General features: G+C 32.1%; 2 protein-coding genes across 4 annotated transcripts in view; one reads left to right on the top strand and one right to left on the bottom strand.

Annotated features, from left to right (window-relative positions):
- LOC106719008 (kinesin-like protein KIF13B) overlaps window positions 1–15943 on the bottom strand; it is a 90564-nt gene extending 74621 nt beyond the window's left edge. The window contains exons 1-2 of the mRNA XM_045684373.1: window positions 15751–15943; window positions 11278–11365 (exon numbers count right to left, since the gene is read on the bottom strand). Coding sequence (XP_045540329.1) covers window positions 11278–11365; window positions 15751–15805 — 143 coding nt within the window. The 5' untranslated portion in view covers window positions 15806–15943. The remainder of the gene's footprint in view (window positions 1–11277; window positions 11366–15750) is intronic.
- Window positions 15944–16408: 465 nt separating this feature from the next.
- LOC106719027 (proteasome inhibitor PI31 subunit) lies at window positions 16409–18283 on the top strand. 3 transcript variants are annotated; one of them, XM_014513261.2, is made up of 8 exons: window positions 16409–16534; window positions 16607–16762; window positions 16836–16985; window positions 17088–17099; window positions 17252–17435; window positions 17590–17680; window positions 17793–17939; window positions 18105–18283. In XM_014513261.2, exons 2-8 carry the CDS (start codon window positions 16619–16621, stop codon window positions 18235–18237), a joined length of 861 nt encoding a protein of 286 aa, XP_014368747.2. In that variant the 5' UTR covers window positions 16409–16534; window positions 16607–16618; the 3' UTR covers window positions 18238–18283. The 3 variants fall into 3 exon arrangements, with proteins under 3 accessions (XP_014368747.2, XP_014368748.2, XP_014368749.2); XM_014513262.2 differs by having other exon boundaries at window positions 16591–16762; XM_014513263.2 differs by lacking the exon at window positions 17088–17099 and having other exon boundaries at window positions 18105–18280.
- Window positions 18284–18518: the final 235 nt, after the last annotated feature.

Genomic DNA, 18518 nt, shown 5'->3' with positions numbered 1-18518 from the left:
AAACAGTATTTCACAGTATGTTTTGCACTTTATAAGTCAATTTCAATGAATTAAAAATAAACATCTCCACTAAATTACACAAGAAACGTAACATCAGGGTACTTATTTCGTGTCTATTCATTGTAGAGACCGTTTTAATTATTCTAACTTAAACTTTCCGTTAAAGGTGAAACCTTAAAGTAACTAAAAGTGCATTATAGCCGTTGTGATGCGCGACAAAGTAAAACTCATCCCCTTTAAAGCACAACTTTGAATAGACTCACTTTAAATTGCAAATCTGAGTTGATTTCTAAGTAGCATGATCTCACAAACTCCAGACCGAATGCCAAGTTGCTTCTCGTCTGAGGATTGTTATGGCGGCGATACGGCTGCAACACCAAAGCGAGTCGTTACTAAAGCAGCTTCTATTACCATACAATAAATCAAAGCGTATAGAGCGAAGTTCGCTTTGTTTGTATTTGTTTTATAAACATCGAGTCATGCTACAATCGTGCATCGTCACCGTTGACATTTAATTGTTTTGTTTAACAATTTGTTCCGTTTATTTTATCATAACTCATTGGTATTTTCACCATACAGATGTTTGAATTGGAGAAAAGTTCACACTTAACCAAAGTACACATCTGACTGTAATACAATCCGAAATTGTGAAGTAATGGCAAATTGCCTCCATTACAAAGAAATTACAATAAAATAAAACATAAAACGCTATTGTTACGCGAAGCTGAGCGTTGAACGACTGTTTAATATGCCAATAAATATCTAAAGAAGTATTTCTTCCGAGTACGTACAACAATTTATATTGATTTATTGCCACCAATTTGTGTCATGTTCGGCGGAGAGGCGGTCTGGACATGATCAATGGTATCACTTGACTTTTAACATTGTGGAAAAATATAAGACATGTTTGAGAGCTTTAATAACAAAGCTATAAAAAAATAGTTCAATACACTGAGTGAGAATGCATTGTAAAAAGCAATAGAAAAGTGTACAAACTACTTAATGTTTAATAAAAAAGTATTTTATTGTACGGTGTTTGCGATACAAAAACTTTTATGTATCAATCTTCTGTCATTAAAAGACCTTTGAAATGTCAATCGTCGAACAAGTTAAGATTAGTAATTAAAATGGAAACCAAAACTCTCCAACATAACCTTGATTTGAAGAGATTTCAATCATCCAAAATGTTCGGTGTAAAAGCAAGATACTTTAGCAAAGATCGTAAACCGAAACGACGGTGCGACAACGTGTAATATCGAGTCGGATCTGAAATGTTGAGAGCACTCGGCTGATGAGAAGGGACGTCCGCACCAGACGACGATCGGTAACTGTTATAGACCTTGCCATCTGCATTCATATCTTTCGACCTTTTTACACGACTATAGAACCTTTTTGTCCGTCCTTTGGACTAGCAAGCGAATGTTTTCCATCTTGAATCTATCTTTTCGAATACAAAATAAAAAACAATACGTAAAAACAATTTTAACTTTGATCTTTGTGAAGTTCGCTTCGATTAAATATAACAATCTTCAATCTTTTCCATTTTTTCGTCTAACTTTTTTTCGGTTTTTAAAAGTTTAACCAGCATAAGTTCATCGATAACTACACACAACCTGGAAGACAATAAAAGCCCAGTATACCGCTATCAAAAATAATAGATAAACTGAGCCTCGTAAACACAGAGAACGTTCTATAAGACGTTTGAAATTACACAGGACGCTAGTGGAAATAAACGAAAGAGATTTCTTTCTCGTACAGGGACAGAGAGCGAGCGTTTCTCGGTCAGCTCACGTTTGCCCTTTAATAATATTTCAACGCTTATAAGCAGCGCAAATAGCACTTTAGCGTGACTTTTCACAACCTCTAAATTGAACTAGGACGTTTATTAAATGAAGAAAAGAAGTCTTTAAATAGCTGTAATTATATAAATTAACTTCGTTGAATTCTTTTAACTTCTTTTGAAGCTAATTACATTTTACATTCAAGTAGTGTTTGACGAATTTCAACGTTTTTATATTCGAAAGATTTTTATTTGATTAGAAATTAGCTTTATCGTTATTAACATATGATAGGAACATGATGAATATATTTTATGAATTTCTATCCTCTACTCAACCGTCTTCGTTGTTTTCGATTAGCTTTTGCTTCTGCCAAATGGCAAGTAGCTTATAACACTTGGTTATTATAGTTCAAATACACCAAATGTATAACTTAATTTTTTCTTCTTCATAAACAATTATGAGAACAAAAACGTATAAACACTACAATGAAGTTATTCGAATTATAATTTACTATAGAGACAGGGCTAGGTCGTTAGTATCAGTTACAAGAGAGACATAAACCAGAATCAAAACAACAAGGGTCGTCTATTAATGAATCCACGGCCTCAATTTATAGCTGGGAAATGGAGATTTAAAGCCTTACGGCTCGGCCACTTTCAATTGGCTTAACGAGGCGAACTAATCTATAAAGAATTAAATCGAATAAGGAACTATAATCCTCAATAAATCTTTAACGAAATGAAAATATCTTTAAACTCAACAATTTCATTAAAAAAAAAGATTAAAAAAAATAAAATTGTCTGCATGCTAAGCTTTCGCAATTACATTTCTGAAGAAGAGTAAACATAAAGGATGTATAATTTTGTGTCTAAACAGTGTCTATTGTCGCTTATAAAAACTTTCTCAAAAATTAGTTTTATTAAAGTTTAACGGAAACATTACAAATTATTCTTGTGGTGTATTATTTCTTATTATAAATATAGTAGGTAGCATAAATTGTTTGAAATATATTTTGTATTTCAGACTTAAAAGGTACGACAGAGAAAGGTTATTGCTTCGCCGCCTTGGATAAAAATCGTTTTACAAGTTGACTAAGCAATAAAGCGGCCAATAAGATTCTATTTGTTTTCTCAGCGATGTTTATCTGCCATCGCAATACGTAATCAGGTTCACGACCGCTTCTTATTGTAGTGAGGTTATAGGCTTCTTTGACGAACGTAACTTACTTATTTGTTAAGAACAGAAAGGATAATGAACAAAAAGAAACAAAAGGTAAAAAATGAACAATGTATTTGTTTTGTAAAAAAATTCATTATATTGTGTAAAAAGGATGATCACAAAAGTAATAGAATAAAAAGTAACTTAATCTCTTATAACTGACAGCGGGATATTATGGAGATTATAACACCTTGCCTGTTTTGTATTTTACAGCAAAAATGAAGAGGGTCAACATATACGCCGTACATTTTAAGCATATGATGTTTTATAGGACATCCAATAAATTAATACAGATTTGTATCAATTTTAAAAATGTGACCATTTGAACCCTAAACTACAACGCCAAGGTTTTGTAGAGTTGGAATTCATTCCATTGCAAATAATATTGATGCAAAATTGGTCGATTTAGTGTTAAATTTCCAATAAATTCTATGAATATAGCGTAATATTTGGCGAAACATCGTTTTCCATTCGGTCAAGCCTTGGTTCATTTCGCGGTCACTAATTAGATTTGCGGTAGCAAAGAGCGGCGCACCAATATAGGTCGCCTCCCTTTGTGCGGTGTTTGCCTTTGTTAAACTACACAGACCTGACTTTTATATATTCGTATAGCAAAATGTGGCTAGAGAATTTTAGACAACAATTAAAAAAATTCATAAAAAAATTCATTGAAATTAGACCTACTATTTATATTTAATTATATACTAAACAAACAAGAAATGTTTTCCATGCATTAGATGCTTCCATTAAACGTTCAAATAAAAGGAGGTCGTGAGCAAAGAGATTCTTAGGAGCGTTCAGAAAATCACGAATAGAATAGAATATCCACTTTATTCTTCTGATGACATAAGTATTATCTAATGCTATACTATAAATCATTTTTTTTTACCAACATATTCCAATAGATTATTTAAACTTGAAAATCCTAGAACTTTTTAGCAAAAAGGTGAGTGTGCAAGTGTGAGTTGAGCAAAACCTAAGCATATTTATAAATATTTTAAATCCCAATTTCCAACACTAAGGAAATAATATAAGCAAATTCGATAGCTTGGTATTCTTTATTTGAATCGTTAAAAATAAAACAAAGAATGGGTCATAACAACTAAATACGGTAAATTTAACCTACTTTTCAAACAATAAAATAACCCGCGTCATTTCCCTTCAGATAATAAAAGACTTGATACAATGAATGAACGAATGAAATACTTTGTCTTTTCACAAAAGAGGAAAATGAATGAACGGGATAAAGAGCTTAGCATCGCAATATTTATAATGTCCAGATGATACTGGAAATACGAAAATAATATAACACACGAATTATGTACATATTTATGTACTTTTAGACCACTTTATGTATTACTAATAGAAGGGAATGAAAAGTAGTGAAATAAAAAATGAAAATCTATAAAAAAGAAAGTGGACAAAACAAGAATTTTTAGTGCTTTACTTAGGCAGTGATATAGTATAGTTTCGGGTAGAAATATACACTACGGGACCGCTTATGTAACCATTAAATGACTTAAATGTGGTAGTTAGGTGTGTAAATACATTTGTCTGAATCGTGTCTAGTGCAGCGCGGCATTTAATATAGTCACACACGCTGTTAGCGCTACACGGGCCACGATTCCTATAAACAACGCCGCTCTCCTCAGCATAATTAATCTGTCGAGACTTCAGCACACTCTCACTACAATATTTACATGTTAAGTTGCAAATTATGTAATTTGTTAAATAAACAATTTATTCACTAAACACGACTTCAAATCAACGTTGAAAGTAAAGTAAAGTTCATTAATAAACAAAAGATGTATCGTAGCTTGAATGTTATCATATATTTAGTTAAGAAATATCGTTATTCGGCTAATTGGTCCCCTTTGTCTCATCCAATCAATGCCGGAGTAAACTTATTAGGCAATCCCGTCCGGCGCCGGATTCAACATTTGGACCAATTGTTCCGGCCTGCTGCTTCGTAATCTCATTACGTAAATACTAATGGTAGGTACACTCAGCCATTACTTAGCTCTGTTGACGAAATAACTCAATTAAACAGAATATTGCGAAACATATAGTCATCAAAAATTAAAGCCTTTGTTTTGTCTTCATAGCAACTTAAGGCGAAAATAAAGGTCACCCTTCGGAGTTTTAACAATAAACAATGAACATAAGTACGCTAATAATAAAGCTATATTATTTGCATATAATCAAGCGAACTGCAACTAGAACGATAAGGGGTACGTTTTAATCCCGGAGCGACTTCGTAACAGCAAGCAGCTCATTTTCAGTGCAATTTCACTATGAATAAAAGATTTTCTCCCTCATTGAAAGAGGAAAGTAAAAAGCGATGTAGAGTAAAGCTGTAATATTCCTCGCAGTCGAATTGATTCCAGTCAAAGGAAAGGCAAAAAAATTCACACCAAATGATACTTGTGCCGATTGATTTCAAATTTCGTCTAAGCCACTGTAGACGTCCATTTACTAAAGAACCTTAATATTTTATTTTCTATAGAAAAAGAGCTCTAAAGGACGTGACAGATACAACAATAAACCCAGGTCAGTGATTACATTGCGACGTTTTTAAATCTTAGAACATTTCATATATTACATAATAATCTATGTCATTACGGATCTTCAAATCAATTTGAAAAGGGCGATAACGATAACAATAATAGCGCGAACAAAAAACGCACGGGAACACCTAGTTAATAATAATACTGCCTTTGTGAATTCATTTCTATTGATTCATTGATAGATTGTTATAAACGAACATCCTGCTCGTCTTCTCAATTTGTAGTGTAACCAAAAACGACATTTCAAATATTAATGCAGAAGAAAATAACCTACATAAATGATTTTAGTGTTTCAAAATAGAATTTAATCAACCAGGCACGCGCTAGAACTAAAAAGTTACACGAAATAGTTATTTTGCTATTTATTTTATGCGTGACTCAGATACATTCAAAGTGAAACCCTGCACCAGCCAGTAAAAAAGCCTAAGCTCAGAGAGAGTATTCATTTTGTAATGAACGTAACGTGCTTTACAAATAAATCCCGGGGGCTATTTCGAACAATACACAAATTGGAAAGGGAAATATTGACAGAACGCTGCGCAAACAGCTGGAACGTGATAAATTCACAAAAGCGTGATTTTCGTTACGCCTACAACTAACCCAGTTAATTAATTTCTGTAAACTGGTTATGTTTAAACTGAGAGTCAATTCCCAAAATTTTAAAATTTAAATTAATATAGACGTTTGATCTTTTACTAACAAATATAAAATAAAAAACTAGTTTAAAATTATTGCACCCCCTCTTAATTATTCCAGAAAATTCAACATTAATATGCATTTCTTTAGTTCGTTGAACTCCACCCCTACCACGGTATGTCTAGGAAAAAGTTTTGTACAAAATCCTTAATTGGCAGGTACAGTAAGCATACAAAATAACGTTTAAAATAGTTATAGTTATGTGTTAGACTAGGTTCAGTAACAAAGCTAATATTACAGCCAGTATTAAATAAGAAATTTTCACGTTTTAAAGGTATTCCTTCGCAGTCTCAGAGTAAGTCATTATATGCTTTAAACACCTTCGATTATGATATCTTATCGCATTTTATCAGATAAGAAAGGTAACGAGTGTAGATCGTTGTAAGCTGACTGAATACAACTTGACTGCACTTATGTAAATATTAAGTGGTTTTCTAGTGAAATTATCAAAAATTAAACAAAAATAAATATCTAAAATAAATATATCACTGCAATAAGCTTTAGAAGGAAAAAAGAATGTAATCGATTTTCCTCTCCATTACGTGTATCGTTGGGTCGTGTAAGCGCACCTCTTGTGTGACAAGTGCCCAACGTATCTATAGTGATTGCTATTGTAAACACAACAAGTGGAACAGTTCGTTCAGCGATCAATAGTCAGGCATTATTATACATTGACGATCGATAACAAATCGAGTGACATCACAACAAAGACATTTTATATATGCTACTCAGAGATCATTAATGCAGCTCGTTTGTAATTTGTCTAGATAACTTGTAAAGAATTGGAAGCAGAGTATGATTCATCATTCACGATCTCTCCAATTTGCCTAGGTAAATCACAAATAGGCCACATTCAGAATTAGTTGGTAACATAGAAAAGAATGATGTCATACAGGATGTACGATAGAGAAGTTAAATTTGATTTTAATATAATAGAATTGAACAATGTTTGAGGAATGAACACAATTGGGTCAATCAATAAGACACGAGGCACACGACGTGGCGTGTTCGATGCTCACACGCGATGCCAAATGCACATCATTTTCATAATATAATAGATATGACTAATAAGCTTCAATGTTATTTCCGCTAACACAATCGCACACAGTTACACACCACGTACAAAGCGAAAATAAAAAAAACTATAATTGTAAATGTCAATAAACAAAACATTAGAGATAGAGCCGTCTTCTAATCGAGGATGCTTAGCGTTTGAAACCGTTTGACTTTATTCTTAGGACTTCAGTTAAGCATCGCCTATCAATACTTATACGTTCCAGGAAATCCTTTGTTAAGTCAGTACAAAGAACTAAGTATAATTTAATAAAATACTTTTTTTTATAAAAATTCATACTTGCCCAAGTTTGCGAACGAGTAAGATTTATACAACGGCCAGTATTTATTTCGGGTTAACCAAAGAAAGTAACTTCTAAATATTTGTTGGCTCCAGCAGCGTTAGGGCTGTGAAAACAAGGTTAGCTACGTGAGATGCGCCAGATCGCACCGCCCTGGAATTACTTCGACGCAACCTCGATAGTACGGCCTGCTTTCTTTGTAAAGAATACTCGTTAGTATCCTGAACGTACGACAGACAATAGGAGAGGTCTACCACAAACTGCAATACATTAAATTATTTACAGTAACATAGTTTTTTGCGTCATTCTTATTATATTTTCTATTATACATGCAAAATGAATAGCAAAGTAGTAACTATGTATATTAACATTTCTAGTAACAGAATTAAATGTCAAATAACGTAGACATTACAATATTTAACAACCGACTACGTCTGAAAATGTCAAAAGTTGTTACGTTATTGATAAGGTCGAGTGAAGCTGAACTTGACGACTTAATTTACCTCATATGTTATTTTATTAAATTCTTTAAAATAGCGAGCTTTCGTTATTATAACGATATAAGGAAACCTTTTTATATCAATAATCCATTAGATTGAAAATTATAACTGTTCATCTAATACATAGTAGAGCGTTGGGTGAAAACAATATCGCATTATTTTCGGTGGAAAAATACTATGAATCTGCACAAATCTAATTCACAAGACCAAAATTAATGAACACACTACATTTCACGGTAGAGCAAAGACGTTTGTAATACCTCAGGCTCGTTTCGCCTTGTAATAGATTTGCTACAGAACATCTACTGATCAGCAACAATAGCAACTATAAACAACAATAGCTGCTCAGAACCGCGCTTCAGATGTTAATTGAATTACAGTCTCGAATAAGACTATTTTTTCGCAACAAGTTCACGTACCGAGACGATACATTTTGATGATACTTTTAATGTAATGTAACAGATGGAAATATGTTTCTATCAAAACATTAGTAAATTAAAATTTAACTATCAATTTAACACCAAAAGATCTGTAATTATACTTCAAGAAAAGTATGAAAATGGATGCGGTTGAATAGCTTAGACCAGGGATTCCCAAAGTACGATAACGACCCCTTGGGGTTATATATACAATATAACTTAAATCATTGCTAATTCTCACTCTGTCTTCTTCTATTGACCTAAGTCAGAATGAAAAATAATAATAATAATAATGGATCTTAAAAGTAAATTTGGCCATGGGGGTCTGAGGTAACAGTTCATTTTGGAAAAGGGGTCACTTGTCCAAAATAGTTTAGGGATCCCTGGCTTAGATCATTTTTGTACAAGCCCATGAATAATACTCTTACAACGAATGTAATAATACTCATTAAATATGTTTTTCATTCCATTCTATTTCTTTTTGTAACGTAGTATTAAAGGACAATCAAAAAATAAAAATATTTTCCGATATTGTGGACAATAAAATATAAATAAAACGGAAAAGAATTATCACGAATTTTCCTTCCATTCATGCCCCGAGGCCCCTCACCGAGACAATAGCGACCGTTACTGGGTACGAACAAAGATCTATTAAGTCATTAAAAATTCACTGATAAAACTCTTTTATTTTTTTTTACTCACAATGTATTGTAGTTTGTTTTTCATAATCCGTTAACTATTCTTACGATCAAACTTTTGTTATATACTTCTGTGGTTTACAATTTCTTTATTTCAGAACTTATGAACTCTATGACTTACCTTAATGAATACTTATATTACAGGCTAATTAAATTTATAAAGTGAAATATCAATACAAAGTTACCGTAATTTAATTATTAAAATTATGTGAAATCATAATTAGGTATTTAAAAAATATTAACAGGTGAAAGGTATAATTATAACAAATTAAAAATACGGTTAAACCAGCCTTGTTTTTGTTGCAAGAGCGCATAATTGCAAAAATACATCTCTCACATACTGCCACTTTGTGTTGAAGCTAATTAAGTAAAGTTCATTAATGAGAAACACACCTCTAAACAATATGAATACGTATGTATTTAACAACAACTCAATATTTTACTAAGCGTATTATTTTACTAACGTATTAATCCAAAAGTTGGAATGAATGGTTTTACAGGAGTTTGTTACCAAGTAACTTAAAACGGCTGAACGGATCTGGATGAAATTTAGAACAGGCAGAAGTCTACTTGTGTTCTAACACAGCCTGGAATAGTGCATATACTACTAACACAGTTGTTATATTTATTACACGCGCATCAAGTTTCGGGTAACAGCTAATAATGTTTATTTAAACATAAAGGCAGTGTTTGTCTTCTGGTGGGGGTTGACTGAAGTGAGGTGAGCAGAGCACGCGCTTGCATAACGCGATAATCAGAGCGTCTCGACGGCTGGCTCTACAATGCCGTTAGCGATCGCCCACTGATCTCATGATAACACAAACATTGTTGAAGGAAAACAAACCATCATGCACAGACAAAGATTCGAGATACGTTAACTGTACTTATACAAAAACCAACACATATTAACTTGGATATATAAGGACTATGTCAAATATCCTTCAAGGCAAAATTTACTGCTACTTTATTATTCATCAATAATTAACTCGTTTTAGGATTATAGTGAACAAAAATATAACAGCTTTTGAATGTCCAATTTCGTGGTGGACCCACTATTCATTAACCGCTTAAGAACGCTAAGAACTTAAGGCAAAAGTAACTGTAGACTCAAAGCAAATATTAAAATGCTACACGGCAAAATGAGACGGATAATACTCTGAGAATCGAGTAACCGTATACTTCCTTTGCTCCTTTATATCTCGCGTGCTGAATCTAGGGCAAGGGCGAACTGCTAAGGTCAACTTTGCTCGTTTGGTAATTTCCTGCTGTATACTGTAAACTGCGAAATGTTCTTAACTTTTGTTTCGCTAATTGCCCATTGAGTTTAAAACAAAACTATGACAGCAATGCAAGTGTTAAGACCCTACAGTACGTATAAATGCGAAAGATGGGACATAGTTTATAGTCTTTAATAGCGCATAGGATACTTACTAAGTTTTTTAATTCTTTGTGGAAGAAGTCGCGGACTACAGCTAATATAAAATTAGCATGACGTTAAATATTAAACATACATATTATGTTAGAATGTTATCCTTTAAATGTAATACAATTTGATAAGATAGGAGGAAAGTTCAGACGTAGTGTCGTCAATGCCATTCCGGATCTATAAACGTGAATAAAACCACTGAAATCGGATAATGTTGCAAATAATCTACAAACTTATCACATCGTATATATGGAAAAAATGTGTAATTTACTAAATATCTCGTTCAGTCAATAAAATAAATTAATTAAAAAATTCTCGTCTCATTGAAGACCTGAATGTATGAAACAGAAACAGTATGTAGTACTAGGTCATTCGATGAAGATAACTGGGACAAGTGTTTCATTGCTGCATTACAGTCGCATTTGTCGATCGGCAAGTAACTCTCACTATATTCCAGCTTATATAGTTACGAGAATAGATCAGTTTTATATGGATCATTTTCGTAACAAAACATTTCAAGGAGAAGCTTAGTGTAGATTTTTACTAAATGTACAATAAAGGCCACTCCTATTAAACACTTAACGAAAAGATCAGGTGGCATTTACTATCTTATTTACCTTTCTTTGTCGTGTGCTGACTGAGGATATTGCAGAACGGTTTGTTGCCCTTCCATTTCCACGACGCATTGTGTCCCCAGCTCCAATTCTGTAACAACACATAATACGACTTGATATAAAACGAAAAAACAATCTGTTTTATCTTCAAAGTGCCGTAAATCACTCATGTTCTCATTTTACGATGTGCGACAAGAAAGATAACATAGATTATTTTATATTTTAAAAGAGGTGTTTTCAGGAAATTTGTTACTTTTTCATCTACTACAGAAAATTATTGGTTGGCGAAATTTTGTCGAGTAATATTTTAAGAACAACATTTATTTCTAGATTTATGGTGAAATTAAAACATTATAACGAAATTTAAATATTTTTTTTAATAGTGGTAGACGGCAGCTATATCTGTTGCACGAATGGGCCGGTTCGCACGGTGTACGACCACAAAGACGAGCATGATGTGCAAGTACTACCGCGTTTCGTTTGATGAGTGTGCATTTCAGTGGTTCAATTTTAGTACTCTTTCTCTTCCCACCATTTTCCTATATAGATTGGGGATTAATAGTGGATTTGACGGAAGATATAGGAAGTGGAAAAATTCTCTTTGTGTGCGTCTCCTCCTCCGTCCATCAAAGGTAGACAGACAACCATTTTGGTAAATTTAGGTGACTGCTTGCTCGTTTGTCTAGTATAAAAAAAATACCGCAACTACGAAAACAAACGCTATACATTCAGGTTTTTAAAGTTCTAGTCCTGACATATTTGAATGTCACAGTCCATTACAAAAATTCATTACAATGATGTATTCGACGTAAAAAACCTAATTGGCGTCACGATGCAAGTGAAGGACAAATAATTTGAACAGTTAGTGTCGACTCGCGAAACTCTGGCAACACAGACTGACGTAACATGAACATATTTAAATTATGTAAATAAAACCTGTACCTATATCTTTATTGATTAGATACCGATAAAAATAAAATATAAAACACAAATTATAAATGTAAAACCAACTGCCAACGTCTCATGACATCATTCAATATGTTTTAGACTTTTGGTATTAACATTACCTACATCGGATAGATTAATGAAATCTGTTAAAAAGGTCACAGGATTTAAAAGACAACGTATTCGAAACTTCATAAGACTTTTTAAAAAAGTTCAAAACATTCCTATTTTCCTTTGTTAAAGCCAAGTTTATTTTTTTACAGCATTATATATCCGATAAGGGTTAGCGAATGCTTATCGTTTTATCGGCATAAACCGTAATAACAAATAGAGGTGGCATTCGATACACATAACTTGTGAAATTATATCGACTCTAGCGACTATATATTCCTAGTCAATGCACGTTCGACTGGTATAGAAGTAGAATGTTAATCGTGGCTGATCGCCGACTATATTCGGTTACAAATATAATTGGGAGCGCGTGATCTGGATCATTTCGATTGTTTGAACTTGACGATGGTTCAAATAGAAAAACACATATTCATAGATTAGTTAACAGTAGAAAGATTCTAAACAATCAAAAAATTTATATTTCAATAAGACGAAATGTAATGCCCAGTCTCTATGAATGAAACGAATCGACTGATTTGGTTGTCGGGCTTAGTAAAAAGACTACTGATAGGTTCTTGATCTAGATTCTAGAGAATGTCAAACTGAAGCCATGAACAACGAAAATATACTTAGCTTTTTTACCATATTTTCTATTAGTTAAGTTCCTCTAAAAAAAGTCAAAATATTACAATGCAAAAAATTAACTCATCACTCGAAGAAAAAAGTTCGTATATATTATTTATACCTTTACGATGTTTTAATTGCGTAATTAGTCTTAGAGCGGCAACTATGCATAAGAACGGCTTAATGACTAGCGAGCGCCGACAAACGCAAATTTACGTAACTATCGCGCCGATGTAATACATAATCCTATTTATGTTATCAATGTAAAAGTAATTAGCCATTAAATAAGCACAATAGCTAGTAACATTTCCAAGCATAAATGCAAACCTAACATGTACATCACTCTGTGACAGATAAAAAATTTTGTTCAGCCTTTTTAATCTATAACTTTCTGGTCGTTGCTTCGTTTATTGCCTGTGTAAATTAAAACTAACAAACGCAACGAAATCATTACAAACAATTAAAATATATTCATCAACGAAAATTATGCTACTCGTTGCTACTAAATAAAAAACATTATATCTCATTTTTTTAAGAACAATGACGGAAAATGTATATATATATATATATATATATATATATATATATATATATATATATATATATATATATATATATATATATATATATATATATATATATATATATATATATATATATATATATATATGTATATACAATATATGTATATACTTACGTAGAAACAACACAACTAGTACGTGCCAGTGTAAATATAGTTTAGTTGTTAAAAAGTAGTGCAACAAAAAGCAGTATATTCGCGTGCTCGCAGGCTGTACGTGATGAGACGGAACGCGGCCGCTCGCGCCGGTCCTCTCAAATCCGGTTACACTGCCCATTGTAGTATACTATAATACGTCTTCTGAACAAACGTAATTAAGAAATGGCAATGGCTTCTAATATTATAAATGACGAAGTTTTTTTTATCGCAAAACTGCAGAATGGCTGAAATGATTTTGATTACAATTAGGAATAACGCAAAGATTTTTTTGTTTCAAAGAGTTTTGAAATGTACGTTTGCGGATTTATTATTTACATGGCCATTTAGAGAGATTTAGAATTTACAACATGATATAAAGAGAATAAGTTTATGGAAATGTATGATCACATTTATCATTTTACTATATTATACTATGTCTACGTTTACTACGTCTTATGTATCTAAGTTAAAAAAAAGTTGAAATTCTAACCTTGTTAGTTGAGCAAATGATATTTTGTTGTCAACAAGTTTAAGTAACTGTGAAAACTTTACGCAAACTGAATCGCAAATGTTGTCTCGAAATATGACTGGAATTCTTAATATAGAAACTTCACCTACATAAAACATTAAGGGAAATTCCACAATGTGTTTTTATTTCACTGAAAAACATAAAGTAAAAAATATTTTCCATCATTTTTGATGTATTGGACAGGACAAAAGAAAAAAAATTATATTGAACTAGTGTGAAACACTATTTACATGGTTCAAATAAAGCAAACTAGAGCCTACTTGAGTATGTCAACAATCTGTACTGAAAAAAAGAGTTAAAATATACCATTGACAAATTTAAAAAAGAAAAATAGATAAATTAACTTACTCATTGCAACAATCATAAAGTATTTCTGGTAAAATCTCACTCACTAGATATGTGTTTAACTCAAATATCTGGATATCCTTAGTGAGGCTCTTATATTACAAAACAAGTAACAAAATATCATAACCTCCCTCAAATATGGAATTTGATGCTACTTTGTCTACTTTATTGCACTATGGGATTGAATCAAGGTATACTGTGTAACTATGCTTTTTGAAACTCTTGCAAATAGTTATTTAAACATGTGGAAAACAAAAATATGGTTACTGCCTTAGTTGGTTGGTTATAAAAATAATAAGTAACACCAGGATAAATTTTGTTTATAAACAATTTCATCATCATCATCTCCTTGACCTTGTCCCACCTACGTAGGGTCGGTACACCAGGTTTCCGTCCTCCAAATCAATCGGTCTGCCATCATCTCCTTTGTTTGATGTACAATTTATTTAAAATTTATTTACATTCTAATAACTAAAGAACATAAAAAAATACTGTATCTTATCTAAAATACATATTCTCAGCAATTTATTAAACAAAAATTATCTTTATTGTAAAAAAAGGATTTTTAAAAAATACAGAAATATATTGCAATACACCTCTGTGCAAAAAACTTTCTTTGAATTCATTTTATCACAATCATGTATAAAGTATACCAACAATTTATTCCCTGTTATCTTTTATGACTAATTATTTTTTTCTAGCACAACATATCAATGGATAGCTGTTAATTGAAAAATTTCATGAAAAAAATTAAAACTTGTGCCCCACTGTGCTTTTCGTAGGTCTAGGTCTCTAATACATTTTGGATTTACAAGGTAGAGAGATAAAAGACACCTGTTAGTGTATTACTAATACTTGATCTCAATAAACTTTGTTTTTCAATCATAAAAAAATTATTGTCTTGGGTCAGAGAATACAAACAAAAAAGTATTTTTGTTTCACTCTTGCAGTTCTCTCTATATGAGCAGTTGGGTTTTTGGACAATGTGCAATATTTAATGTACTTTAATTTTCAATAAACATAAACTTATCTCAAGTCATATTAAGTATATTGTATTTAATAAAATATACTAGCAAACTTTTTTTACAAAATGTAAATACACATCTGGCTGAGTTACAAATTGACGAACACGATATACACAAGTGATTGCACACCTGTAAGTTTACAGATTTCTTTATTTATTACCAATGCGAAACCAACTTACCTCGCCTATTGAAGGGTCGAACCCGAACAGCAACTTTAATCTTATCCGATGCCATTTTTACACTTAAAATACACAGATATATTCAAAACACAGCACTTTACACATCAATGTTAAATAAATTATTGCACATATTCACCCATATTCTAGAACAACAAAATTCATTATTTCACGTTACGTTCACGACGGTTCCCGAGTTGACACTGTTCGCCATGTTGTTTTTTACGTTAGTGTAGGGATGGGATGATCAGCTACAAAACAAGCAGAGTTGCTATTTAATAATTTCGGTTTTTAGGTACCATTTATGTGTCTTCTTTTTTTTAGCAAATATTTAACAAAATGTTTGCATTTTCACATATCTCATTATTTACAATTATATCCAAATTAAAATAAGCCTTGTAAGCCAAGTTAAAATAGTACATTTAATTCTAATTATCAGTAGTAAGTTAGGTACGTGATTTTTTTATCGATATTAGTCTGTTTCAATATTTAAAAATTTTATAAATTTAAACTATCTCTTGAATTGGGGTTCTTATAGAGCTTTGAAAATAAATTTACTACAATGTTACTTTTATTACTTTCACCATTTTGATTTTTTAGGACAACACTATATCAGACCGACGTCAAAAAATTCAAAACATTGATTTTATATTGACATTTTACAAATGACAAGTCACGGCATTGAATCACAATAAATTAAAACTGAATCTTTGTCTTTACAAATTGCACACAAATGCAAATTCAATTGCAATTCTTTTAACCGGTCTTTCTTTATAAAATTTAGAAGGTAATAATTCCATTGTCATTGAATATAAAGTGTGAGATAAAATACTTTCTTGATAGTAATATTTCTTTGCAGAGCCAAATAACGATGGCTACAGATCCATTATTTGGTTGGGATTTAACTTTTAAGACTGTAGAAAAAGATGTCAAACGCAAATCTGATATTCTTATAGCTTTTATTCATTGGAATATGACTAAAAGAGGTTTTAGAAGTATTGGAATAGGAGATGAGGTAATTTTTATGCAGTTGACTATCAGAATATCTGCTTTATAGTGTTATAGTAATTTTTGCTTGACTTTTATAGAGAACACTAACTGGTGAAGAAGAGAAATCAGAACTTCTTCCAAGTGGTTGGAATGATAAGGAAATCTATACTTTAAGATATGTTTTGGAAGACAAACTGTATATTCTGCATGGAATCAACACTGATGACAATCTCGTCATCAACCTTTTGGTAACTTAACTAAATTATTTTAAACATTTGTACCAATCAAACATTCAAACAGTCTTGTAAGAATTACACTAACTTTTTTTTTGTGCTTCACTATGTATGAAGGTATGCTGTCAGGTATGTATTATAAGTATCTTTAAATAATTGATTTTATAGCTAATTGTGGTTATAATTTCAGTTGAATTGTTTTATGTTTTAATATTTTACATGTTTACGTAAATTTATAAAACTATAAATAGAAATTCATGGCATTATTTTTATTTACTTAGAGAACAGAAGATATATTTGTGTCAAATGTGGCATTCAAAGTTTACGATTCTATAAAGGCAATGCATGGCAGTATTGATAAATTGATTCCAAACCACAAGGATCTTATGTACACCATAAGGAGAGATCTGATTGACACAGTCACTCAGAGACCTACAACAACTGTGCAAACACAAACCACAAGAGGTTAGTATATTTTAACTAATTAAATATGCCAAAAAAGTAAATTAGGGATTGTAATCATGTTTATTCCTTGGCTACAGAATAGAATTATTGTCTGTACCTTCATCTGTCTCTTGAAACCAACCTGTAGTATACATTATTGTTACTTTTATTTCAGATAATACAAATGACAGAAGACTTGAGAATGATCCATTGAGAGTTCCTCCTCGACCCTTGCCATGTGTGAATCCAGATAATCATGACTTGTGGTTTGTTACCTTATCTTTATTTTGCCCATCCTATAATTTTTCTTACATGAGAAGATTCATTCTGTGTAATTCTGTGATATTGAAGTACTTGGAAAGTTTGCTTATATTTCAGGGAATTACCTTCTGCCCAACTCCCTAATGTGGGCAGATCAGATCTGGATCCCTTTGCGCCTGGCGCTGGTGGTATGATCTTCAATCCATTCGGACCGCGAAGAGATGTTGAAAATCCTGGATTAGGTATCCCTGGAGGGCTCCCAAGGTTAAAATTTCTTTTTAATAAGAAGTGCAATTGCTACTTTTTAATTTTGTCAATTAGTCTACATAAAAATTTACCACTTTTAAAATTTTACACCTTTTTGCTTTGAAATACACATTTATCATGCTACTAAAATTAAGTAAATACCATGTAAAATAATCTTTACAGAGGCGCAGTACCGCCAGGGGCTCGTTTCGACCCGTTCGGCCCGCCAGGTGCAGGTCCTATGCCAGGTCGCCGACCGCCGCCCGACGCTGATCATTTCCCCCCGCCTGGCTTCAATGACCATATGTTCATGTAAAAATCTCTTTTATACCACGTTCCAAAGTATGAGGAACAAATATAACTGTTGTGCTATGTGACCAAGCCTTTTATTTATTCAAGTTTTCCCAAAAAAAAAACATGGAAATTTTTGTTACAGGCTGAAAATCATATGATAGCAAATTTTTTAATTGATTTATAGTTCGAAACTTCATAGGTGTCTCTTGTAAAACAAATAATTTAATAACTGGTGTCATTACCAGTTGTTAAATTATATATTGTACAGCAAATTGATTAAAAACATAAATTTGTTGCAACATT

This window comes from Papilio machaon, chromosome 2 (assembly GCF_912999745.1).
Source record: "Papilio machaon chromosome 2, ilPapMach1.1, whole genome shotgun sequence".
NCBI lineage: Eukaryota > Metazoa > Arthropoda > Insecta > Lepidoptera > Papilionidae > Papilio > Papilio machaon.
This window is presented reverse-complemented; position numbering and strand designations above follow the sequence as displayed.

What these genes read in the sequence shown, in the direction of transcription:
- LOC106719027 (XM_014513261.2), top strand. Translation starts at nt 16,619, where the DNA reads ATGGCTACAGATCCATTATTTGGTTGGGATTTAACTTTTAAGACTGTA. An exon ending in CCAGATAATCATGACTTGTG is followed by an intron (nt 17,681 to 17,792) that starts GTTTGTTACCTT and finishes CTTATATTTCAG; the next exon opens with GGAATTACCTTCTGCCCAAC. An exon ending in ATCCCTGGAGGGCTCCCAAG is followed by an intron (nt 17,940 to 18,104) that starts GTTAAAATTTCT and finishes TAATCTTTACAG; the next exon opens with AGGCGCAGTACCGCCAGGGG.